The 25,513-nt window shown below is 46.2% G+C and overlaps 1 protein-coding gene across 2 annotated transcripts in view; it reads right to left on the bottom strand.

Moving 5' to 3' along the window:
* Positions 1 to 22,263, bottom strand: part of PTPN9 (protein tyrosine phosphatase non-receptor type 9) — a 55,607-nt gene extending 33,344 nt beyond the window's left edge. The window contains exon 1 of one of the 2 annotated variants that reach the window (XM_042842385.2): positions 21,272 to 22,263. In XM_042842385.2, the coding sequence (XP_042698319.1) occupies positions 21,272 to 21,304 (33 nt within the window). In that variant the 5' untranslated portion in view covers positions 21,305 to 22,263. The remainder of the gene's footprint in view (positions 1 to 21,271) is intronic. The other variant, XM_005290573.4, reaches the window with a different exon arrangement.
* Between the last annotated feature and the right edge of the window lie 3,250 nt (positions 22,264 to 25,513).

The raw sequence follows: 25,513 nt of genomic DNA, 5'->3' as shown, positions 1-25,513 counted from the left end.
TTACTCTGGATTGTCACTGGCATAAATCAGCTAGAACTAGCCCTCTGTGGGTGTCCCCTGGCACTGTTTTAAGCCTGGGTCAGCAGCTGCAGAGGATTAGCGCTACACTCCTGAGCATAAGCACTTTCCCAGCGGCATGAAAACGGACTAAGAACATGCATTCCTAGTCAGTTTATCTATCCATCCAGTCAATGCAGCTCCAACAGCCAGGAAGTGTAAAACCCATTATAACCACTGGGGGAAAACGGTCTTGTTACTTGCAGTATGGAACTCAACACATGTATGAAATACAAGTTTACTCTATGGGAAAAACTTCTCTTCCCTGTAAAGGGGAAATTGCTTTTTCAATAAATGCAAAAAATAAAATAAAATAAAATAAAAAATTAAGCGCCTAAACCATTCTCAGACCATAGGGGTGAACTTACAGCTTATAAATACATTATTAAAGCAAATATTTGCAATTCATTTCCTCCTTCATTTAACTGCCAAGACCCACGTTCAGGATTCTGTTGTTTCCCGTGCATGAGATGGTGACAATGCAACCCCCACCTAGTGCTGAGAGATTAAGGGGCTGCTCCCTTTTGTGAGCTAAGGGGTTAGTGAGGTCATCTGCTTTCAAAGGAGAAACACAAGGACTGTTGAACCAGGGTCTTGGCAGGTTGAAATAAATATTTCAGTTTCCTTTTTCCAATGCCTTTATTTGTACTTTCAACGCTACACACGTATTGCGTGAATGATTTCAAGCCAAATTCTCCAATGAGCCATGCACGTACAATTCCCATTAAAGTCAACGGGAGTGGACCGCATGTAACAGAGGACAGAATTTTATTTATTTCGGTTTGTAAGGAAAGTGCCCATCTGGTCCCCTGAGTGATCTCAGAATAACTAACTTCAGCTATCAATATTACATGCTATAATGACTCAAAGGATCTATTAGTAGGAGGGAATTACAGTAGCACCAAGAGACTCCAACTAAGATCGGGGCCTCATTGTGGAAGGCCCTGTACAGACACATAATAAGAGACAATCCCTGCCCTGAAGAGTTTACAGTCAAAGTACACAAGACAGACAATGGGTGAAACGGAAGCACTCAGAAGTGAAGTGATTTGCCCCAGGTCACAACCGTCTGAGTGACAGAGCCAGAAAAAATGCAGGGCTCCTGACTCCCAATCCAATGCATTATCTACTGCAGTGGTTCTCAACTAGGGGCACATCAATTCATCTAGATATTTGCCTAGTTTTACAACAGGCTACATAAAAAGCACTAGCAATGTCAGTACAAACTAAAATTTCATATGACGACTTGTTTATACTGCTCTATATACTGTACACTGAAATATTTATATTCCAATTCAGGGGTGGGAAAACTACGGGCCGGGGGCCGCAGCTGGCCATTCGGACATTTTAATCTGGCCCTCGAGCTCCCACCAGGGAGCGGAGTCTGGGGCTTGCCCCGCTCCGCGCAGCTCCTGGAAGCAGCAGCATGTCTCCCTTCTGGCTCCTAACCATAGGGGCAGCCAGGGGGCTCTGCATGCTGCCCCCACCTCAAGTGCCACCCCCGCAGCTCCCATTGGCTGGGAACCTTGGCCAATGGGAGCTGCAGGGGCGGCACCTGCGGATGGAACAGCGCACAGAATCACCTGGCCGCGCCTCGCGTAGGAGCTGGAGGGGGGGACATGCCACTGATTCCAAGAGCTGCTTGAAGTAAGCGCTGCCCGGAGCCTGCACCTGACCCCCTCACATGCCCCAACCCCCTGCCACAGCCGTGATCCCCTCCCGCCCTCCACACCCCTCGGTCCCAGCCCAGAGCACCCCCAACCCCTCATCCCTAGCCCCACCCCAGAGCCCGCATTCCCAGCCGCAGCCCTCATCCCCGCCCGGAGCCCCCTCCCACAGCCTGAACTCCTCATTTCTGGCCCCACTCCAGAGCCCGTACCCCCAGCCAGAGCCCTCACTCCCTTCCCCTCCTGCACCCCAACCCTCCATTTCATGAGCATTCATGGCCCGCCATACAATTTCCATACCCAGATGTGGCCCTCAGGCCAAAAAGTTTGTCCACCCCTGTTCCAATTGATTGATTTTATAATTATATGGTAAAATGAGAAAGGAAGCAATTTTTCAGTAATAATGTGCTGTGACACTTTTGTATTTTTGTGTCTGATTTTGTAAGCAAGTAGTTTTTAAGTGAGGTGAAACTTGGGGTACGCAAGACAAATCAGACTCCTGAAAGGGGTACAGTAGTCTGGAGAGGTTGAGAACCAACCATTGAGTCGACAATGTGACGTGGCGGTGAAAAAAGCCAATGCTGTCTTGGGATGCATTAGGCGAGGTATATCTAGTAGGGATAAGGAGGTCCTGCTTCCGTTGTACAAGGCGCTGGTGAGACCTCATTTGGAGTACTGTGTGCAGTTCTGGTCTCCCATGTTTAAAAAAGATGAACTCAAACTGGAACGGGTGCAGAGAAGGGCCACTAGGATGATCAGAGGAATGGAAAACCTGTCGTATGAAAGGAGACTAGAGGAGCTTGGGTTGTTTAGTCTGACAAAGCGAAGGCTGAGGGGGGATATGATTGCTATCTTTAAATATATTAGAGGGATTAATACAAGGGAGGGAGAAGAATTATTCCAGCTTAGTAAATACTAATGTGGATACGAGAACGAATGGATATAAACTGGCCGTGGGGAAGTTCAGGCTTGAAATTAGACGAAGGTTTCTGACTGTCAGAGGGGTGAAATATTGGAACGGCCTTCCGAGGGAAACGGTGGGGGCGACAGACCTGTCTGGTTTTAAGATTAAGTTAGATAAATTTATGGAGGGAATGGTTTAATGGTAAAACATAGTAGTCAAGGAAAACCAAGCAATGGTAGGTAAATAGTATAATGGCTAACAGGGGTCAGGCTGGAGACTCTTGCCTATATGCTCGGGGTCTTACTGATCGCCATATTTGGGGTCGGGAAGGAATTTTCCTCCAGGGCAGATTGGCTGAGCCTCTGGAGGTTTTTCGCCTTCCTCCGCAGCATGGGGCAGGGATCTCTAGCAGGAGGGTCTCTGCCGATTGAAGTCACTAAAAACAGGATTGGGGACTTCAACAGCAGAGTCCAGGGAAGGGGTAGGGACGGTTTTATGGCCTGCAGCATGCAGGGGGTCAGACCAGATGATCATAATGGTCCCTTCTGACCTTAAAGTCTATGAGTCCTGGACCTAGCTAAAATTAAGTGTACACCTGAAGTTTTTCTAAGACACCTGTTGTCTGTCTCGCATGGTCTCCAAACTCCTTCTTCAATAGCTTATTGGATTTGTTGTTAAAAGCCTTTGAATTTCTTGCTATGGGCACATATGAATTCCTGTTAAATGTGCCAGCATGGATCCACCTGTAAATACAAACCTCCCCCAGCCACCCAAACAGTCCCATATAAACCAAACTACTTTTAGGTTTAGAGAAGCCGTGAAGGAGCCACAAGTAGAGGACACTGTTTTAAAAACTGGAATTCTTTCTAGTTCCATCTCACCCTAGGATTTTCTTTGTTCTCCTAAAGTCTGTTTTAATAACTCATGAGAGGGGAATTGGGTCTCTTGTAGTTTAAGAAATAATTAAAGGTTAATGTTTTCAATTCAATTCCCCCTCCATTTTTTTCAAAACAAATGTTATGTATTCCCTTTTGTAATGCCGTGTATTTATCAGACTCCACTGTGCAGTCATGTGAAGGTTTTATTCATATAGCAGCATGTGATTTTCCTGTTTTGAAAACTTGATGAGAAAGAGAGAGAGAGAGAGACAGGAATCACTACTGCTTTTAACACCACCACTTCATTGCTTAAAAGGTGCCCACACAAAGGATACCCAATCCCTCCGACTCCTTTGCTCTAACCCAGAGACCATCTGGTGGGGTATGTATTAGTCAACTGTTCAGGATTAAATTATGCTTCCTACCCCCTCTCCTCAAACAAACCCCTGTAGAAAGGATACAGCCAAACGAACACAGACAAAGAACTGAAGTCACCCAGCCCGTGACATAAAACAGGAAGAGCAGTTCTGAAATTAAGGAATTTTCCATTATCCCTGGCATTGTGCAAGAGCAACAAACAACAAGCAAAAGCAGCTAAGCTTGGCTTTCGAGAAATGCCGCCGTCGCAGTGGGAACAGGAAGAATTTGGAAGCTCAAAGCGGCGGTGTAGGATGTCAGGCCACTCTGGGGAGCCTGCAAGCTCCCAGCAAGGCAGAATGACTGGAATCATTCGGCGCTAGTCAGCATGAAAAGGTCCTGGTGTTAATGACTTCCTACAGGAGGAAGTGAAGGGCCTGAGTTTATCAGCACTTCACCAGCCATGTGTGACTGGCCTGGGCCTGGGCACCTATGTATGGCTTCACCTCATGATTCCAGCTAAGGGGGCAGGATATTTGCCATGTCCCTTCCATTTGCACTGGCTGCTTTAATATGAAGAAGATTGTTATCTCACCAGCCTTCATGGAGCAGCTTTTAAGTTATCCATTAACACCACCATTTCCACAGCTGCATGCTCCCAGCAGGGCCTTGCCTGAGCAAGGATGGTAGGGGAAAGCTCCCCACCAGAGGTAGCAACAGCAGGTGGGAGTGTTTGCATAGACAAGGTGATGATGAATTGCACTCCAGCGGTGCCAATCAAAAGTCAGGGTCCCCCCACCCCTCATTGTGCTGCAGGCTGTACAAACAAAGCCGGCAGTGCTTTTAAACACAGTCTTGCTCAGAGCCTGGAGCTAGAACTCCCACTGTTGCTATTGCTGGTGGAACTGTGCCGGTGGTAGAGAGGGGGGAATTTCCCACCATGTATGTAGACATGACCACACGGGCTGTAATTAACTAGTTTCTTTGTGCTACAAAATCCCCAGCGTGCAGACCTACCTAGAGCCGAGCCCTCTCAGCACTGAACTAAGACTCCAGCAGCGTGAGCTTCCGTACAGCAGTTTCCTATCAAAGTCTGCTAGGATTCTAGCAGCGTGAACTTCTCAGAACAGTGCCTGACCAACAGCAGCTACTACTCCAGCAGTCTGAGCTCTGATAAAATGCTATGAGCAATGCCCACCCCAGCCATGGCTTCTGGCAGCTCCCTGGCCCGGTCCCCTGAGATTCCAGGTTGTAGGAGAGCAGCCTGCATCCTGCCACACTCAATAATCTTTCAGATAACATGAAGTCATCTCTCCAGGGTATGCCATTTGCAATGGCCATCAAGTGCTAAGACACCCTCTTGCCATCAGTTCTTTTAATGATCCCTGTTCCAATTTCTTTTTCTCCCAAGGGAATTGCAGTGCTTTGTCCTTCCTTCCTGTAAACCCTCTACCGCCTACAAAATGATCTCAGCTGGTCTCTCTTGTTAAATACACCAGGGACTCAAACAGGTGCTGAAGTGTCACATTCTAATGCAATTATTAACACAGGCACATCCTGTTTCCAGCAGATGGTACTTGTGTTTGGGATACTGAAGGCACCAAAACGCATAAGCAGGAGGAGGAACAGGAGAGGGGATAGGGTTGCCTTGGTTCTAATCTCTAGTCACACAGCACATAACACAACTCAGCAGCACAGTCCCCGCCAGCCACGACACCACAACCACAAGAAGAGAGATTGCAGCGTCAGAGCTCCATTCAACACCCCCCCCCCCCCGGCTCTGGTGCTTGCTCACGTAAATTACCTGAAACTGATCACACTCTGGGCTCCAGCCAGCAGTAACTTTGATGGAAAATTTGAAGGGAAAAAACCCCTTTTCAGTTATTTCTGAGATATCTGGGTGGGGAGGGAAATGACATTTTTTCAGCCATTAGGAGAACAGATGTTTTGTGTCCAGCTTACTCAGACTTAAATGAAGTCAATAAACGTGCCATTCTTTTGATCTTCCATTCCAGCACTGGGTGAAGAGGGGCAGCACTGGCTTTAAGTGTCATTTCAACCTCCTGAATTCCAGGGGAGCCGGGGGGGGGGGGTGGCCCAACCCCTGGCCTAAGGGCTGCTCTAGTTTATGCTGATTGCAAGCTGAGGATAGCCAGAGTGCAGTGTGCTCATGCTACACCCCTGCCCTTCCACTCCCTGCTCCCATACAGTGAGCCATTACGGGAAGGCAGATTAGAGCTATAAGTAGGGCCCTACCAAATTCATGGCCATGAAAAACATGTCACAGACCATGAAATCCGGTCTCCCCCTGTGAAATCTGGTCTTGTGTGTGCTTTTACCCTATACTATACAGATTTCACAGAGCAGACCAGCGTTTCTCATACTGGGGGTCCTGGCACAAAAGGAAGCTGCGCGGGGGGGGGGGGGGGGGTTGCAAGGTTATTTTAGGGGGGGTCACGGTATTGCCACCCTTATTTCTGAACTGCCTTCAGAGCTGGACAACCAGAGAGTGGCAGCTGTTGGCCAGGCACCCAGCGCCTCGCCAGCAGCAGCACAGAAGTAAGATGGCAATACCATACTATGCCATCCTTACTCCTGCGCTGCTGCTGGCGGCGGCTCTGCCTTCAGAGCTGGGCTCCCAGCCAGCAGCTGCCGCTTTCCAGTTGCCCAGCTCTGAAGGCAGTGCCGTCACCACCAGCAGTGCAGAAGTAAGGGTAGCAGTACTGCGACACCCGCCCCACCCCCCAACTCCTTTTTGGGTGAGGAGCCCTACAATTACACCACCATGAAATTTCAGATTTAAATAGCTGAAATCATAAGAAATAAAGTCACAGACCCCTGCCTTGAGCATTTTACATTCTACGGGCCCCATTCTTCAGTCCTGCTCCTAGGGAATCCCCACTTGATGTAGAACCATTCTTATAGCTAGGGTCCTACCAAATTCACAGTCCATCTTGGTCAATTTCACAGTCACAGGATTTTAAAAATCGTAAATTTCATGAAGTACCTTCGGCACTTTATGAATAATAAATGTTTGTTAAACACGCTCAGAAAGAAGTTTCCCTGATCTCCCAGTGAATTGCATCCCTAGAGCGTGTTGTCCGTCAACTCGGATTATAAATTCTGGGCTCGTGTCTTGCTCCAAGTCTCTCACAGAGCAGACCACACTGGCCAACCCTAAACCACTTGGAAGCAGTTTATCCCTGAATGAAGTATAGGGCTTTGCCTTGGTCTAGGAAAGTTGCTTTAGAAATTAAGATACAAGCAAATTGAAAATGATTTGCTGAGTATGCTCAGCCCAGTGCTTTCCTTACCAAGTGAAACACGTTGACGTGCATCGTTCTAAGTGAAGGCAAAGATATTTGTATAGGAGATCATTTTCCGAGCCCCCTCAAGTTGTAACTGACGAGTGGTGGTTTGAAACAGTGGCTCTCAACCTTTCCAGATTACTGTACCTCTTTCAGGAGTCTGATTTGTCTTGCGTACCCCCACATTACACCTCATTTAAAAACTACTTGCTTACAAAAATCAGTGTCAGAGTACACAAGTACTGAACAATTGCTGACTTTCTCATTTTTACAATACAATTATAAAATAAATTGATTGGGATATAAATATTGTACTTACATTGCAGTGTATAGTACAGGGGTCAGCAACCTTTCAGAAGTGGTGTGCCAAGACTTCATTTATTCACTCTAATTTAAGGTTTCGCGTGCCAGTCAGACATTTTAAAATTTTTAGAAGGTCTCTTTCTATAATATATACCTAAACTATTGTTGTATGTAAAGTAAATAGGGTTTTTTAAATGTTTAAGAAGCTTCATTTAAAATTAAATTAAAATGCAGAGCCCCGTGGACCGGTGGCCAGGACCCAGGCAGTGTGAGTGCCACTGAAAATCAGCTTGCGTGCCGCCTTCGGCACACGTGCCATAGGTTGCCTACCTCTGGTCTAGTATATGCCAGGGGTGGCCAAACTTACTGACCCTCTGAGGCGCATACGATAATCATCAGAAGTTTGAGAGCTGGGCGTGCCTGCTGAGGCTCGGGGCTTTAGCCCTGTGGCAGGGTGGGGAGCTCAGGGCTTCTACCCTGCTGGGAAGGGTGGTCTAGGGTATCAGCCCCGCAGGAGGCACCTGCCAGGGTCCAGGGTTTCAGCCCTGCTCCTGCTGAAGCCCCCAGCCCCAGCAGGTGTGCCTCACAGGGCTGAAGCCCCCAGCCCTGGGAGGTGCCTCGTGTGGGGCTGAAGCCCCTAGACCACCCTCTCCAGCTGGGCAGAAGCCCTGAGCTCCCCACCCAATTTGGTAGATGGAGAATGGAGGCGGGGGGAGGAGTCATGAGGGGCTCCACGAGCTGCGGTTTGGCCACCCCTGGTATATACAGCAGTATAAACAAGTCACTGTCTGTATGAAATTTTAGTTTGTACTGTCTTCGCTAGGGCTTTTTATGTAGCTTGTGGTAAAACTAGGCAAATATCTAGATGGTCTGATGTACCCCCTGGAAGACTCTGCATTTGAACTGGTTTGAACTAAGCTACTTTATGCAAGTGTTTATAGGATTGGGACTTTAAACTGTAACATTAGTTGTGTAAGAAAAATCAGATGATACAGCAGTTGTATAAGTCTATCCAGTGATGAATAAAATACGGGAGTCACAGAACGGCAAAACTGGTAAGTAATTTCTGAGAAAAGAATCAGTGGTCTCCATTCCCAGTAGATGGGGCCATCACAAGACAACCACCACCATAAATGACAGCCTTCTTGGCTAGCAAATTGGGGAGAACACGGAGTGAATGGACATGGAAAATAAACTATTTTCTCACGGCTAGAGCCAATCCCTCCACGTCATGATTGAGGCTAATTGGCAGAGCAGCGTGGGGAAAGCTTACATTGGCCTTGCCTCTGCTCTTCAATATCAGTGCTGTGGGTTAAACAGAGGACTTCAGACTCCAGCAAGGCTGGGCCTGGGCAGCACTTGGATGGAGACTCCCACATGGGGAAAAAAAGGGAGTCTGGACATGTGTCTCTATTGCACACTGAACTGTTTAAGGGCCTCACATAGGGTTACTACTGACAGCAACACAGGTTTGCCTTTAGCTCAGATAGATACACCTTTCGCTTTTGGACACAGAGGTCCCAGGGTAATTTCTTGCTGAAATAGAACCTTAATTAGAAGGAATCTATCTAATTCATTACTCAACGTTTGTGCAGCCTGCTACTTTTCTGTTTTCCACTGTTCCCATCATGCTTTGCAGTTTGTAGTACATTCCGGCAATCATGAATTTCTCTCCATTTTGATTATAGTTTTCAAATAGCACACATTGCACTTATGGTGCCAACTCACCTTCCAGGATAGCACCCCGTGCTTTCAATCACAGTTCTCCTCAAAGTTCTACCTTTGGGACGAACCTTGCCCTTGCAGCTGATGTTAGGCGTAGCTGTGTGTGTTTTTCTCTGAGCAAAATTTGTTCTGCCATTGTTTAGTTACAGGAACAAGGAGTTAAAAACTTGCTCATTAAAATAAATAAATAAATAGATTCAATATTAAGGCCTGGTCTACACTAAAAAGTTACATCAACTCAGCTACATCATTCAGGCATGTGAAAAATCCACACCCCGAGCGACAAAAGTTAAGCTGACCTAACCCCTGAAGGCAGCACTAGGTCAGCAGAAGAATTATTCCATCACCTACCTATGGAGTACTCCCCATGTAAGTACTCTCACACTTCTTATCAAACTGTCTGTACTTTTTTCCTCTTACTTAATTGGCCTCTTAATTGGTAAGACAACTCCCACCTTTTCATGCTCTCTGTATGTGTATATATATCTCCTCAATATATGTTCCATTCTATGCATCCGAAGAAGTGGGCTGTAGCCCACGAAAGCTTATGCTCAAATAAATGTGTTAGTCTCTAAGGTGCCACAAGTACTCCTATCACCTACTTACTTTATCTCAGGGAGGTGGAACCCCTCCCGTCAGCGTAGGTAGTGTCTACACTGAAGCGCTGCAGCTGTGCTACCATAGCATTTCAAGTGCGGACAAGCCCTAATTTTCATGCACGCATGTTAGCTTCGCAGAACTCAATTTGCATTTTATCAGTTCAACGGATAAGATCAATGTTTATTTTTAAACATTTTTTTTTCCTAATTTATATCTATTTAAATTTTCACAGTTACAGGAAATTATGATGGGGATGGGGGGATCAGACAATTATTTAATGACAGTCTCTAATAAGTTCTCAAACAGCATTTTTCTTATTTTTACCTTTCTGTAAATTTCTATTATCAATGGAAATATGTTTTCCATCTGTTTGTGTGTGTACCATGAACTTGATGTTTACTGACTTTCACCAATGCAAATCTAATTTTTCCAAGTCTACACATACACAATGCTGCATCTCGTCTTTTTCTGTATCCACATACCGGTGTGATATAAAACCTGTGAAGTTGCAAGAAAAATGAAATTGTGTGAAAGCAGAGTCTTGGAGGTGGATTGGATGTGTGTATCTAAGGGCTTGTCAACAAAGGAATTTTTTTGCAGTTAGGCCAGTACAGTTAAACTACAGTGTAACTCCACATCCGAACACTCCGATTCTAGAGTAAGAGTGGCCTTTTTTTTTTTTTTTCGGGGGGGGGGGGGGGAGGGCGAGAGGGCTTAGTTTAAACTGCTGCCAAAGTGACATAAGATAAACTGGCAATAGCCACGCTTGTGCCAGAACAAGAGTGTGTATCTGGGGAATTATACAGATATTGCTACAGAGCTTTAAATTCATCCTCACTTTCTATCGGTATAACTTTCCCATGCAGACAATGACGAACAGGCTGCTGGAATTTATGGAGCTGCGCAGTTCTATTTTGCACAATTCCATAGTCCTATAGCTATTTTTATTTTTAAACAAGGGAATTAAATGCAAAATTCCTATCATTGCTTTAAGTTAGGTAGGTGCTTTTATCAGTCAGGAAATGCAGTTGTTAAGGATAAAGTTAATTCACCAATGCTGTACTTGAGAAATCTGGATTACAAGGGAGGCTGTTAATTTAATACCTTAGTACAGAGAAGGCCTGATATGCAACCATGCCTTAACTGGGCCGCCCCTTTTGGTGAATGTAATTTTCTGGGCACAGTTTTAAGTTCTATAGGCCGGGAACTTGCCAGAGTCTCCCATGCACAATCATTTGCAGGGTTGGGGCTGTAGACACCGCAGCACTGCAGATCAGATACTTAGATGTCCAAGTGACAGAAATTGTGGCCACAGATAACTGCAGGCCTAAAACTTTACCAGTAATTACGTGTGGATGCAAATGGTGAAGGCCAACTTTTGAAAATTTGGTTCATTTTCAAAGACAGATGAGGAAACACGGCTACAAGGACTTTAGCTTTTGTTTCCTGACTTTTTCGCTGTAAGTGTATTTGCATTTATTTATAGTTGGGGTTTATGAAGCCTGTTTGCCCTTAAGGCTTCTCTTTCACGGTCTCATAACTTTCCAAAACACACACTTTTTAGGGCTTATCCTAAAGGCGAGTACTGTTTTGTGGTGGGAGGAGGGGAGGGGAAGAGAGTATGAAGAAAACATGTTCAGTTTTTATTTAAAAGACATAAAATGTTTCATGTTTTGCAATTCAGACATTTACTCCCAAGTATTACAAACCTCAGATATCCTGACCATTGATCTAAACTAGATCTCTATCATGCATATGGAGTCTTCTATTATAATTCTGCTACACAATCATTTAAAACGCAATAATCCACTTGGCTGCTTGAGACTCAAACATTCTAATAGAAACAGATGGGATTTTTTAAAAGGTGTAATAATTACTGACATGCTATTCTCATATTGGTTGCTCCCAACATGTGGTAGGTGCTGTACAGACCGGGTTGGACTGATTTAAATCAAAAGGATTAAAATGAGTGATTTAAAATCAGCAAGCACAAGAATCCTTGATTTAAAACTGATTTTAATCTTGTTTTGTATTTGTACTTTTTAATTATTTTCCTAAAGAACAGTTCATTTGTATTGGTTGGTAACCATTAAAACATGCTGTTGCGGATTGTGGGGGAGTTAGGGCCCTGCACCCCTCTTCCGAGATTCACTGCGACTCTCAGCCAGCCAGTAAAGCAGAAGGTTTATTCAAGGACAGGAACACAGTCTCAAGCAGAGCGTGTAGGTACGACCAGACCCCCCTCAATTAGGTCCCTCTGGGAGGTTCAGGGAGCTTAGACCCCAGCTTGGGGTTCCCTGCCTTGCACCACCCAGCCCCAACCGAAACTAAACTCCCAGCCCCTCCCGCTGCTCCTCTCCTTTGTTCAGTCTCCCGGGCAGAAGGTGTTAATTCTCCCCACCCCCGTTCCTGGCTCAGGTTACAGCTCAGGTAGCTCCCTTCAAGGGAAGTCCCACATCCCCACTGCAACCCCCCTGCAACATTCCCAGGTCAAATCTGCCCTGCTCCCTGCTCCGTCACACATGCCGATTTGCAACTAAATACAGCCTTTACACTACATTTGGTGCTTCTTTTTGATAACCAGGAAGATACAAAATAGCCATACGTGTTTATTTAAGCTGTTTAATAGCTTAACTTACATTTATTCAGATTCTTAATTTTTATTACGTTACATCACAGTGACTGATTCATTTCTTATTTACTAGATTATTAATTTTTGTACTTGTGATTTGGGTCAAACTGCATTTGGATGGAATTTGAATTAAACTCAAAATGCACAAAACCAGCATTTTTAAATTGATTTTTTATTAAAGTCAATTATCTCAATTATACTGGAATACGACAGAAAATATAAATTTATCAAAAAAATGTTTTGCATTTAAAACTAACTGATTTATTAAACAAAGGAAGTATTCACTAACCTGTAGTTAGTGAATTGAACTTACTGTTTCGAGTCACCACGTCCTTCAAGATTTTAGAACTAGTAGATCTTATCCTCTTACACCTCATTTTTATTCACAGATTAGAAGAAAACATGCTTTCTTACTTTATCGGCTCCCAATTGCTATCTCAACTTTGAATGAGCTAGTCATTGAACGGAAATAGCTGAATAAACCTAAATGAAGAAAATATTCTTTCTGCATCTACAGAAGAGGCGACTGATGTCAAAAGCTGGTTTAGCCTTTTAGGAAACTCTGGTTCCAGGTGCTTGGCCAATGATTTCCACCAGTTCAGTGGTTTGACTCTCTTTAAAATTCTGGCAGCAAACATGGACTGCTTGAATTGTGTTAGTATAATCTATTAAAATAACTTAAATTAAAGTAAGTTTAGACCTTAACATGCGTTGTCATAAATTTTAAATAGGTTTATTTTTTAAGAAAAAGATGTGTTTAATTTAGATCCTAAAAAAAGTGGTTGTTTGTTTTTTAATTGATTTTGATCTAGACAGAGACCCTGCCCCAGCAAATAGACAATCAGAGGAAAGATGTTCCAGTGGTCAGGGTTCTAGCCTGGTCCACGGAAGATCTGGATTCAATTCCCTGCTCTGCTACAGACTTCTTATGTGACCCTGGGAATGTCATAGTCTCTTTGTGCCTCAATTTCCCATCTCACAAGGGTTACATTAAAGATTGTGAGGCACTCCCATATTATGGTGATGAGGGTCCATATATCTAAGAGAGACAGAATTAATTGCTGGAGCAACAGGATAGGCAGAGAGGTCTTGGTAATGACCAGCACTCACACATACTGCAAGCTTGGCTTCCCTCCCTTCTTCCCCCAACCCTGCCATGACTAATCTACTCCCAGTTTCACTTCAAATTAGCTGACTAATTTCTTGTATCCATCAGAGCAGATGCAAAGTTTGGGGGACTGGGGATGGGGGGGAGAAATTTGAATAAGAAGAGGGTAGGGGCTTTGCAGACATGCTTGGAAAGAGCATTCCAGCGCATTCTCTTTGCAGCAGCAGATTAAATCCAAAACATGTTTGCGTTGACATTTTAATGGCACAAGAATCAGAGAATCCAAAATTGAAGTGTAAGTAGTACTTGTAACTGTACCCTTTTTTTACGCATTGCAGTAGGGTCTGATGTTACAGGGCCATACATCAGAGACTCACATGATAAACAGTATGACAGAAGAGAAATCATTTTTCCCTACACTGTTCCTCCAAAAAAATCTATGTAAATAGAGTGAATTGTACACTTCTGGGGTGAAATACAGCAACTCTTCAATGGTATGCTTATGACTGCATGTTAATTTAAAACAGGAAGTGAACAATAAATTCTACTGAAATTCCAGGAGTTATTTAGGTCAACAGAATGTAATTAGTCAGTTTCACCAGACCACTACAGTTAACTTCCCTACTCTTGTGAAAGTTACCCCAAGATCTCCAGTGACCACAAGCTGCCAGGTTTTAACTCTCGTCTGGGAAGTGACACATCCAGAAGCACAATGTCAGGCTAGATCACTGGTTCAGAAATGACTCAGAGGGAAGAATACCACCTTAATCAACACTTTAGACAGCACTTGGATGTTTCTTAAGATGTCTCACCCAAGTGCTAACTAAACAAAGCTGACCCTGTTTAGCTGGTGAGATATGGCAGGCTCATAGCACAAGGTGATATGCCTGCAGGTGTGTTCTTTTATGTAGAAATTGCCTCTTCACCTAGATTTTTAAAGGGACACCATTATCTTGAAATATAATCAATGTCTAAATAGGAGGTAAAGTCATTTCAGGTCTCCCCAATCCACCTGCCCTGCCCTCAATTCTCCTGTCAACTGTCATGGTTGCAGTTATGTTTTAATATTAGCCAAGGGTAGGATTTTCAAAGGGCTCACAGTGCTGGTCTAACTGCTCCACTCTGCAGTGATAAAACTCCCAGTGCCGTCACCGGGAGCAGAGTTAGGACAATACTGAATGCTCCAGAAAATCCCTTTCTTTTCCTATTGCTGTGTGAAATACCCACACAAACAGACGGGGGAACTGACCCTACGGGGAAACAATAAAAAACGTACTATGAACCAAAGTGCTCAAATTCACAAAGTAAACAAATGACAGGGAAAAAAATAATTCTTGTTGCTAAACTCTTTCAATCAGCATCATTTTGGGCCCCAATCTTGCAAAGATTTATTCACATGCTTCACTTTAAGCACTGTGAGTAGTCCCATTGAACTCAATTGGGATTACTTACATACTTAAAATTAAGCATGTGCTTAAGTCTTTACAGGATCAGGGCCTTAAGCATTACTCCTAGTAGTAGGTAACATTTGTAGAAAGAAGTCTGATTTGTTAAGTTGACAATATTGCTTTAAGTGAAAGTGTCCACAGAATTTTTTAATCACTGCATGCCTTTTATGTGGTTATGTCAGAAGCCCCTCATTTATTGCAAGAGGGTGGAATTAAAAAAGTATCGATAACTCTCAAAACATTGCACTTCCTGACATTTGTGCTATTGAACGTTGCAGCCCTGGCCCATTAGCCCACCATTTTCAGGGATGGAGTATCCAGTGACATCAAGAAATCCTCACTACCTTCTCAACAAAAAGTTGTGAGATCATTTTATTCGGTACAAATTACATCAGGATATAATGGATTTAGCACTTCTGATCCATCCACATTACATTAGTGGACAAGACTTCAGAGATCTCCAGTCCTTACTGACTGAACAATTCTTTTCAAGTACCTCATTTTTCAGTGTACCATGTCACCCCTATTTGACCACAGTGGCCATTTCTTTTTCAGAGAAAAGAGCGAAGAATGTTTTGTCCCCACATACCGATTCATACATCCGGAATAGCAGCAACACTGGGAAAGAACTAAAAGCTGGCACTGGTCATATAAACAGTTCCTATTGCTTGCTTTAGGTGACATGGAAGACTAGAACCCTTCCAAACTAACGGGAGGTTGAAGAAGGAAATCCGGGGATCAAAGTGGGAATATCCATTTATGTGAGGGCAGGTGGAGAGAATGGGGTGCAATGATAGCACTACCCAGCATTTCTACTGTAGCCTAAACAGCATCCATAGATCACTGCACAGAAATTACAGAATCATAGAACCGTAGGACTGGAAGGGGCCTCGAAAGGTCATCTAGTCCAGTCCCCTGCACGCATGGCAGGACTAAGTATTATCTAGACCACCCCTGACTGTTGTGTAACCTGCTCTTAAAAATAAACAAGCACACTGGATTTTTAGCATAAAATCTTTAGACAAACTATCAAGGTCAAAACTGGAAGAATTTATTTTTCCATCAGAAGAACCGTTCGTTCTTTTCCCCTAAAGGCCTCTGCTTGGATTTTTGAGCCATGAGTATTGAATTTATTCCTGCTTCCTCCGTGCAACATTAGTAAACAAAGGTTTCGGATGTCTCCCCGGTGTTACCTATCAGCTCTGTGTTCTTGGGGAACCAGGGCGCAGTGTCCAGCCTGTCTGACTCACGAAAGACCTTCCCCCCCACCCCTGTGCTTGAACCAAAGCCAATCAGAAGAAAGACTTACAAAAAGCAATGAAAAGGCAGTGGGAGACACACCTAAATCCATCCAAACAAGGATGACAGGATTAAGGAAACACCCCTAGTCTCATTTGCATCGAAGATGGGGCAGGGAGGCATCCCCATTAGCATACAGAATGGAGAACAGATATTCCAAGGCAAGAACCACACAAAACTCTGGGACCAGAAAAGCAGGGAAGCACTGCATGATGGGGGATCTCTGCTCCAGATGTTAAAGAACCCACGCCTGCACACACCCAGCTCAGTAGTTATCAGACCAATTCTAGTAATAAATCCTTTATTGGTATCCAAAATACTGAAGCTGCCTAACTGCATTGTGAGCTCCCTCGAAGGAACACCACCCAGAGCCAGGAATGATCAGCCCCCATCGTCTAGCCTGAACGAAACAACTTTGGTATACTCCTTTGAGCCATCAGTTTACACACAAACAAATCTAGTGTTCTCCCTTGAACCATTGTTCTTTCCTTACAAAAGCCCCTGCCCACGCTCAAGTAAGTGTTCTGACGACAGCATCGAACATCTGCATCAGTTCCATTGGGACTTCATCTTCTCCTGACTGATCATGCTGCGGGCTCTGCCTGTCTCCAGCACTCCGGACCGTCAGTTATCACAACCACCTGGGAACCCCGATCAATTCAAGCTTCACGGAGCATTGAGAACCCAACCCTCTCTCCCTAGGTATAGCCTTCCGACCCTGACTTGTGTGATCAGTTATAGTTTTCTAAATCTGACTTGTATAATAAAATTTAAGTTAGATTTAATATTATAACTGTTTTGTTTGTTTGGCTCCCCTTGTATGATTATTACCTGCCAATAAATAACTTTCATGGTTAAGGTGGTAGCTTCTCTCTCTCCCTCCCCCACTCCCTCGGGGATGTTTTTTGTTTCCCCATTCACTCTGCAGCAATGCTCCTCATACCTAAGCTAAAGATCCCTGCAGCACTCAAAAATCCTGTGGGGTTTGCTCATCAAGTGGGTTACTACCAGAACAAGTGTAACGTGAAAGTGGGGATGAGAACATGCTGAAACTGGGACATATGAGGGTGGCAGATTGAAAGTGCTGCTCGATCCAGCCTGCTCAGGTGTACTCTATTCCGGTGCGGTGCCCATGGCATAGGAGAGTGACAGCTTGGAGGTGCTGCTCGTCTCAGCCTACTGAGTCCAGGGACATATAAGGGGTCAGCTTGGGAGTGCTGATTAACCCGGTCCTCTCAGACGTGCTCTGTTAATGTGTGTCTGCCTGATTCTGGGGCTGGAAGAACCCAGCCCTGGGGAACCTAGGTCCTGCAGGATAGCTCCATTGGGAGGGAACTTGCAAAAGGGAGAAGTACAGCTCCGTATGAGAACACAAGTGACAAGCAGTACATTGATAGAATTACAGAACCTCCCCCCTCCACAGAAGAGTAACCCTAATAAATGAGCGTATCCCAAAGCAACGGGCAAATCTGGTAACACTGGAGAGACTGGGATAAAGGAGTTTACCCGTGACTCTCAGGGTACGTCTATACTTACCCGCTGGTTCGGCGGCAAGCAATCGATCCTGGAAGTGCTCGCCGTCGACGCCGGTAATCCTGCTCCGCGAAAGGAATAGGCGGAGTCGACGGGGGAGCCTGCCTGCCGCGTCTGGACCCGCGGTAAGTACCTTTAAGTTCGAACGAAGATACTTTGACTTCAGCTATGTTATTCACGTAGCTGAAGTTGCGTATCTTAGTTCGAACTGGGGGCTTAGTGTGGACCAGCCCTCAGTGTAAACCAGGCTTCCTCCACAACAGTAGAGTTTGATGTTAACAAAAAGAAATCTACATCAGGTTTAATGTGAAGCCTTGATTTACACAGGATCAAGTTCAGTTTCTTTACAGAGAATAACCCAAGAATCATCTTGATTTGTAGAGTAGTTCATGATATTTTAAGAGAATATCAAGTTTAGACAGGTGATGAACCAGCCAGGAACTCAGAGACAGTGGAGGAGTAAGACATGATGGTAATTAACCATTGGCACAATTTACCAAGGGTCAGGGTAGATTCTCCATCACTGATCATTTTTAAATTAAAGACTGGATGTTTTTTTCTGAAAGAGATGCTCTTCTAGGATTTATTTTGGGGAAGTTCTCTGGCCTGTATTAGCTTCTCGGCTCTCTGTGAGCTGAGGGGTGAAAACATTATACACAAGCTCACATTAGATGATCTCTTCTGGCCTTAGAATCATGAATCTATAAACAAAAGATTTGCCATATCAGATTGGAGCACTGGTCTTTCAAGTCTGGCACCCTGTCTGAGACAGGAGGCACTAATTAAGGATTCAGAAGACGACCAAAAAAAAAAAAGGAATGCCCCGGACAAGTTGTGCAATGATGTGACAAGGGGAATTAATTCCTACCTGACCCCTGCAGGAACAACCTGCATGGAATCTGATTAACCTCACTTTAGATTTCATTCCTACAAATCTCTCATCTCTCAAGGAGAAAGAAAGTTGTGGTGAGTGCACACGGCTAGGAGCTAGGAACTGTGGAGTTCCAGTTCCAGCTCTTATACTGATTCCTGCGGCCTTGAGCCAAGTCACTCAAACCATCTGTGGCTCAGTTTCCTTAGCTGTAAAATGGTGATTACAATTCCTACTTCACAGGGGTGGTCTGAGGATTGATTTATTAAAGACACTTTGAAAATATAAAGCAAAGTATATCTTTTTTTTTTTAATCCAGGCCCTCTTTCCCCACTGTTTAAAACCTAGCTATTGTGTTTCACTCCGATCTCATACAGAAGCCAGTTGCTGAGGCTGACTTCACATTGTAATGACCAGCGGTCCCACAATGAATGCCCATGAGGACCCATGCCCTTGACTTCAATGGGGCTCTCAGCGCAGTGGGGCTACTTGCCTGCCTGGAGCTCACTGCAACTGCAGGGCACCAGGCTTTATTTTCCACTGAAACCAGAACCTGGCAGAGTCCCAGATTTTATACAGCTTCAAACCAAACATATCTGATCTATACATCTATGATGGAAGCTGCATTTCCCTTCCCCCACTCCCAGGAATACCAGATAGAGATATTTTCTTGGCTGGATTGAGGACCACTCTGGACTGCTCAGAGGACACCGCGGTCTAAGCTTGGGCAGAAAAAGGAGCTGCTGTGAGTCCACAATGGTAGCAGCGAAGAGTGGGAACAATGAGGTTGGGGAAGGGGAGAGAGCCAGGCGCAGGAGGTGGAAGCTGTGGACATAGAAGTGTTAAAGATACAGACTATAAGAGTTCTCATCTTTAAAGAGCACAGGAGCATGGGAAAATCAGAGCTGGCTTGAATCAGCAGCACAACCCATACCCACCTTCCCCCCATAACCAGGATGAGGTTAACACTCCCCCATAAAATTCACAGCACAGTCCCTATATTTATAAGTATGCAACATCCTCCTGCAGTGACGCAACCCAGTGACAGGAAGATACAAACGTCAGGGGGAGGAATGGGGCGTGGGAAGCATAAAATCTTAAATCCAGCTTTGGAGAGAGTGAAATGAAGAGGGCAAAACAGGAAAAGGGGGTGGTCCCAGTTTAAAATGGGTGAGGCAATAATCCCAGTCATCCCCTCATACCACTGCCACAGCACATTTGCTTGGGGGTGGGAGGATGGGGAGGAGGACAGCACATCACAAATATCCAGTAAGGCTCCCAGCACACCTGGCGAGGTGGACAGCCCCATTTTACACTGGAGGAAACTGAGGCACAAAGACACAGTCACAGAGCCACTCCCTCCCAAGGTCACACACTGAGGCAGGTCCGTCCAGGAAGGAGACGCAGCTTCCCTGAGCACAAGCTGCCCTGCGGGATCTCTCGGGAGCTGACGGGGACAGGAGGCAGATCCTACTGAGCAGCAGCCCCTGGAGCAGCTGGGGACACACGGCCTGGGGGAAGAGTTGAGACTTTTCTCGCCCGCCCGCCCCATTCCCTAAAACATTACGGGAAGGAGGAGGAGGGAACTTCTCTGAACAATTTTCAGTTTCACATCCCCGCCCTCACTCAAAAAAATAAAAAGGGCCGGGGTGATTTGGGGTGGGGGGGGGTGATAAAAGATGGAAAGGGGCACAGATTGGAGACCCCAGGAACACCCCAGGCCTGCCCTCCTCCGCCGGGTCCGACACTGAGGCCCCCACATCTGGCTGGGGGTTGAGTCCTACTACAGCAGCCCCTGCTGGGGGGCTGGCCCCCCATCGCCCTCCTACACACCCCATGCACCACGGGGGACCTGGAGGGCTATTGGGGATTGCGGATGGCCCCGATTGTTTTTGCCTTTCGGGCCCCTGGGCGGCGGCTGCCTCCGGAACAAGGGGTCTCCCCCCCAACTCCTCCCCCCGCGCTGCTCGTCCAGGGGCGGGGCGGCGCCCCTGCGGGAGCCCTATGCGGTGAGGGCGCTGGGGGTCCCCCATGGGACCCAGCCGCCAGGCCGGGGACTAGGCCGCGGCTCCCCCAGCCCATCCCCGCGCCGCCTCCTCCCCGCCCCCGCGCACCCTGGAGCCCCCGGCCCCAAATCGGGGTGATCCCCCCATTGCTTCCCATGGAAGGGATAATACCCCTAGGGGAGAGAGCCCCGGGGCCGTCAGAAGGTAACCAGCCCCCCCAGAAGGGAGGAGGAGACCAGGCTATGGGGTCCCCCCACCACGACCCTTTCCCAATCGGAGGGACTGGGGAGCTCCCCCAGTTCAAGGCGGGGGAAGAAGAAAGAGGCTGTAGCGAACGTGGGGGGCATCGGGGGCACTGATCCAGCCCCTCGAGACACCAATCCCCTGCCTCCCGCAACCACCCCATCTCCACAGAGCTCAGAGGGAAAACACTGGAGGGATGGGGAGCAGTATGTGCCCCCCACTTTCCTGCTTCCACAAGCCCCGTCCCCCCCGGGAGCCCTCAGTTCGGATCTGCGCGCGCCCACCCCCTGCCCGCCCTGCTTTGGGGCGCCCGGTGTGGGGTACGGCTTTACCTGCTCCTCCTCCGGGCTCAGCTCTGCGGCCATCCTGCTGCCGCAGCTCCTCCTGCTTGAAAACTGCTGAGGAGGAGGCGGCTGCTGCTGCTTGTTTCTTCGGAGTTTTTAAGCCAGGGCTTTCAAACACCGACCAGACTGACTCAAAACCAGCAAACCGGCCCCTTTTTCCCCAGCCAACACCCCGGAGGGGGCAGCTGGCCTCCCAGCCAGGGGCCCCTCAAGTACCCCGCTCAACTAGGGACGCTGCTCCTGAGGTCCCAGGGAGCACCCATTAGTCTCTCTTGCAGATTAGCTACACACTTGGAGGGGGAAAGGTTAATGCAGTGATCCCTTCCCCCGAAAAGCTGATGCAACTTGAAAGAAAAAATAAATTAAAGTTCAGTTTTGTCTCCTCTTAAATTGCAACGATTCTTTTGGTTTCTTTGCAAACGTCGGGCTCTTTTAGTTCTTCCTCGGTTTCATTAAATCTTTTGCAGGTTACAGAAAATTGCATACACAAGGAGGGGGTAAAAAAACCAGCTGCTCTGGAAGTTTCATTCCCCCCCACAAGATCTGCTTGCAATCTCTCCACACTGTGGCTCAATCCGCCTGGGCTTTTCTTCTCTGCCTTTGCAAGATCCCCCTGCTGTTGCTTCCTGAATATAGTTAGCATGAGACGATCACTTCCCTCTCTTCATTTGTATTTTCCTTTTAGAAAATGAATCTCCTTCCCGCAGCCTCCATCTCTCGCTTGTCTGTCTCGCAGTCCTTATTCCTCAAAAGCAGCAGAGAGGGAGGAAGGAAGCAAAGACAACCCGTCCCCCTCTCCTTCTCATGGCCAATACTGCTTCCCCCTGATGAGCCAGCCAGAGCCCCCAGCTACTCCATTCAGAAACTGAGTCTCATTCACAAATAGCAGCAGAGGACAGCCAGGGAGAGGAATCTAAGGGAAGGAGGGAGGGAGGGAGATCTGCATAGCAGAGAGGGGAGGGGGGAGGAAGAGAGGCACTCGTCCAAAGGAAGGCGAGAGAAACAGGAAACTATCCATTGGGGCAAGGGAGATAAAGGGAGGGGTCAAAAAAGGAACAGAAAGAGGAATCTAGGGAAGGGAGGGAGAAAGATTCATACAACAGAGGATATTAGAAGTCACCCTGTTGCAAGAGAACTTCTGCATACCTGTGAACAGTCCCTTAGATCAAGAATCTCCCCTTCCTTGTCTATAAGTGACCCAGTTGAGGTGTAAATTCTTTCCATAGCATCTCTAGTCTACCAAGCACATCATAGCTAGATCAGAAAACAGCATACTTGCCCCCAAAAGACCTTTGTTCTCTTATATGTTTGTAAAGTGCCTGGCACACTATGGGCACAGCCGTTTGCAAGAACTAGCCCACACAATCTAAGGCCTGGATCCAGCAATCAGGTTAATGCAGGTGGGGCTCCTGTGCCCCTGCAGATCACTGGTGGTACAGTCTGCCTGCTGGGATCCAGTGGCAGGATCGGGACACAAATAAACAACATGCAGTCAAAGGAGGGTGGAAGGGAATTACAAAAGGTGCTCAGATCTATAGCGAAGAGAACAAAAGACAGTGTAACTGAGTGGGTAAATTTAGCATGTCTTACAATTATGGATGCTTTCTTCAAGTAAGTCCCATGGGTGTGGAGGTGAATGGCGTAGGGTTAAAAGGCCTCCTTGCCCTTCTCTGTTAAAAAAAAAAAAAAAAAAATCCCCACGCTTATTCCTGCCAGTGCAGCTCTATCTATGGTAGCAGCCCTGGGAGCCCTGGGAGCACTAGCGTGGGGTAAACAACACTGGTGTTTTAACTACCATTTTGGCTAAGCCAGAACAAGTCTACATGACATGGTGGTTAAAATGGCAGCGGTTGCTACTACCTTATCTACACTAGAGCTCCCATCTTTCCTACCTCCCCTGGAGCTGAACAGATGTGAAAAAGTGCCTTTTGAGGAGGAAAGAGTGGAAGGTCAGGAGAAACTAAAGAACTGCTGATCAGGGAAAATTCATGCTGGGCCCAAAGAGCTAGCTCATTTGATCTCAACTTCAGATGCCTGTTTTGTGGCTGTTTCCTGTAATCCGATCTGGATTTAACTATGGTTTTTAAAGTAAATCTCCCCTTCTGTTTTCCTCATGTCCAAATTCTCTTCCAGAATGTACTTGCTTCTTTTTTCGAATGCCTTGCTTGAGCACTCCAATAGAGTCACAAAGATATGATTAGGGTGGACTATTGCAGTCCAAGATCTGACATGGCCCAGACTCCAAGATCTGTGTCACCCCACATCCCTACAGGATCACCCCTCACCAGACATCAGAGAGCTTCCCCTAATCCACTCTTATCAACTTCCACTCTTGCATCTGGCCATTATAGAGGCAATGCAGATAGACTATATTGTCCTTGAAAAGTATTGCGTTTACAAGAGCTTAGCTTCAGTTCTTTCCCATTGTTTACATTTATCTCTTCCCCTTTCCTGTCTACCACAGTCCATTGTAATTTATTGTCTTTACTTACATTGTAAAGATTTGGGGGCAGGGACCATCTTTTTGCTCTGTGTTTGTACAGCACCTAGCGCAATGGAGTTCTAGTCCACGACTAGGGCTCCTGGGAGCTACAGCAGTACAAGTAAATAATATCGGTCTTAGATGTTCATCTTTTCAGAGCAGGGGCCTAGTCTTCTAAGTGTACAGTACCTTGCCTACCAATGGCCCTTAATGGTGATTTTGTGCTGTATATTGTACTGACCTCTCTGGCACTTGCACTTTGGGGTCAATGTGACACACTTTGTCAATTGCCTGACATATCAGGATCCATAACAAGCGGTGGTCAAAGAGATCAGCCACTCCTCCTCATTGTAGCATGTTCTGATGGGAAGTGGTCACTGTTATTATATATGAAATAAAAATAAATATTTACCTACTAAATTTCTCACAGGCTTAGGGATTGATGGAAAGAAGCAAAAATCCTCCTCTCCAGTTCACTTACACTGTGTAAGTTATTACACTGATATGCACAATATTCATATCTAGAATGATAGATGATGGATTCCCTTGTAGAGGAACAAGACCAGTAATGAACTAGATCAGCGGTCGCAATTTTTTTCCGTACCATTTCACCACGTCATGACAAACAAGTTTCAGGTCCCATTTCCAAGGAAAGGGAGGGTGGTCACCACTTCCCCAAATCCATTAACTAGATCTACCTCCACCTCAGCAACAGGCATTTAAAAGTCTGGGTAGGTAGTTCTACTTAAATAGCTGAACAGCAGCTGCTGCTAGTGGGGTGTGGGACAGCCAGGTGCTAAAGGGATTTTTAAAAATGCCTTCAGAGCTTTGATTCAGAGCACTTTTCATGCTAGTTGCTGCACACTGCCTCTGGGGGCACGTCTGGGTACTGCAACAGGGCTTGCTCAGAAAGCTATACCCCAACTGGCCTCAGTGGCTGTGGCAGGGGTGGACATTTTGTTCAGCTGACAAGGGCTGCCCTGGCAACTTGCCGGCAGCTGGAGGGCTTGTATTTAACTTGCAGGAAAATGGAGCACACGGCAGCTATCTCCATCTTTTTCATGGAAGTGAGGCCCGTGGAGGCTGAAGATCCTGCCAGCTTACAGTGCTCTGAGCTGGGGCTTGATTGTAGGCCACATCTCCACACATCTCTAGAAACCCACAGGCCACACTTTGGCTAGCTCTGCTACACTGGGCTCTCCCCACTTGCCCAGCTATCTCCTTGTTGCTGCCTCAGCAGGTTCCTGTTGCACCTGGCAGTAACTTACATTGCCATGTGCAGGTACCAGGAGCGGAGGCAGCTGCTTGTTCCACCTGGAGCAGGGTGGAGCGCGCTCCGCTATCAGCATCACACCCACCAGCTGAGTTATGGAAACAGAATGCTTTGCAGCCAGCAACTTTTGTTTAACACCTTCTCCCCAAACACACTCTTTCATTTTCAGAGTTAATTGTAATGTAAAGATTTACTCCTGGAGCCTGCTAATATTTTTAAAGCAGAACTATGCAGCACTATCTGCAAGGGATCCTTTACAACATATAAAGACAGAAGGGGAAAACTGAAGCTGTCAGAGAAAAAGTCTTTTTCCTCCTACTGTACTTTATACCGATGACTCCCCTTTGCTGGAGGACCTTGGAAAGCTCTGTGAAGGACAGCATATAAGTTAGTAACTGGAGCTGCAGCTTTCCCTTTCCAAAGCAAGCGGCCAGGGATGCTTAGCCTTAGATTTGGATTCCTGGATGATTAAATA

This window comes from Chrysemys picta, chromosome 10, assembly GCF_011386835.1.
Source record: "Chrysemys picta bellii isolate R12L10 chromosome 10, ASM1138683v2, whole genome shotgun sequence".
Lineage (NCBI taxonomy): Eukaryota > Metazoa > Chordata > Testudines > Emydidae > Chrysemys > Chrysemys picta.
Note: the sequence above shows the minus strand (reverse complement) of the source record. Positions and strands in the feature narration are given on the sequence as shown.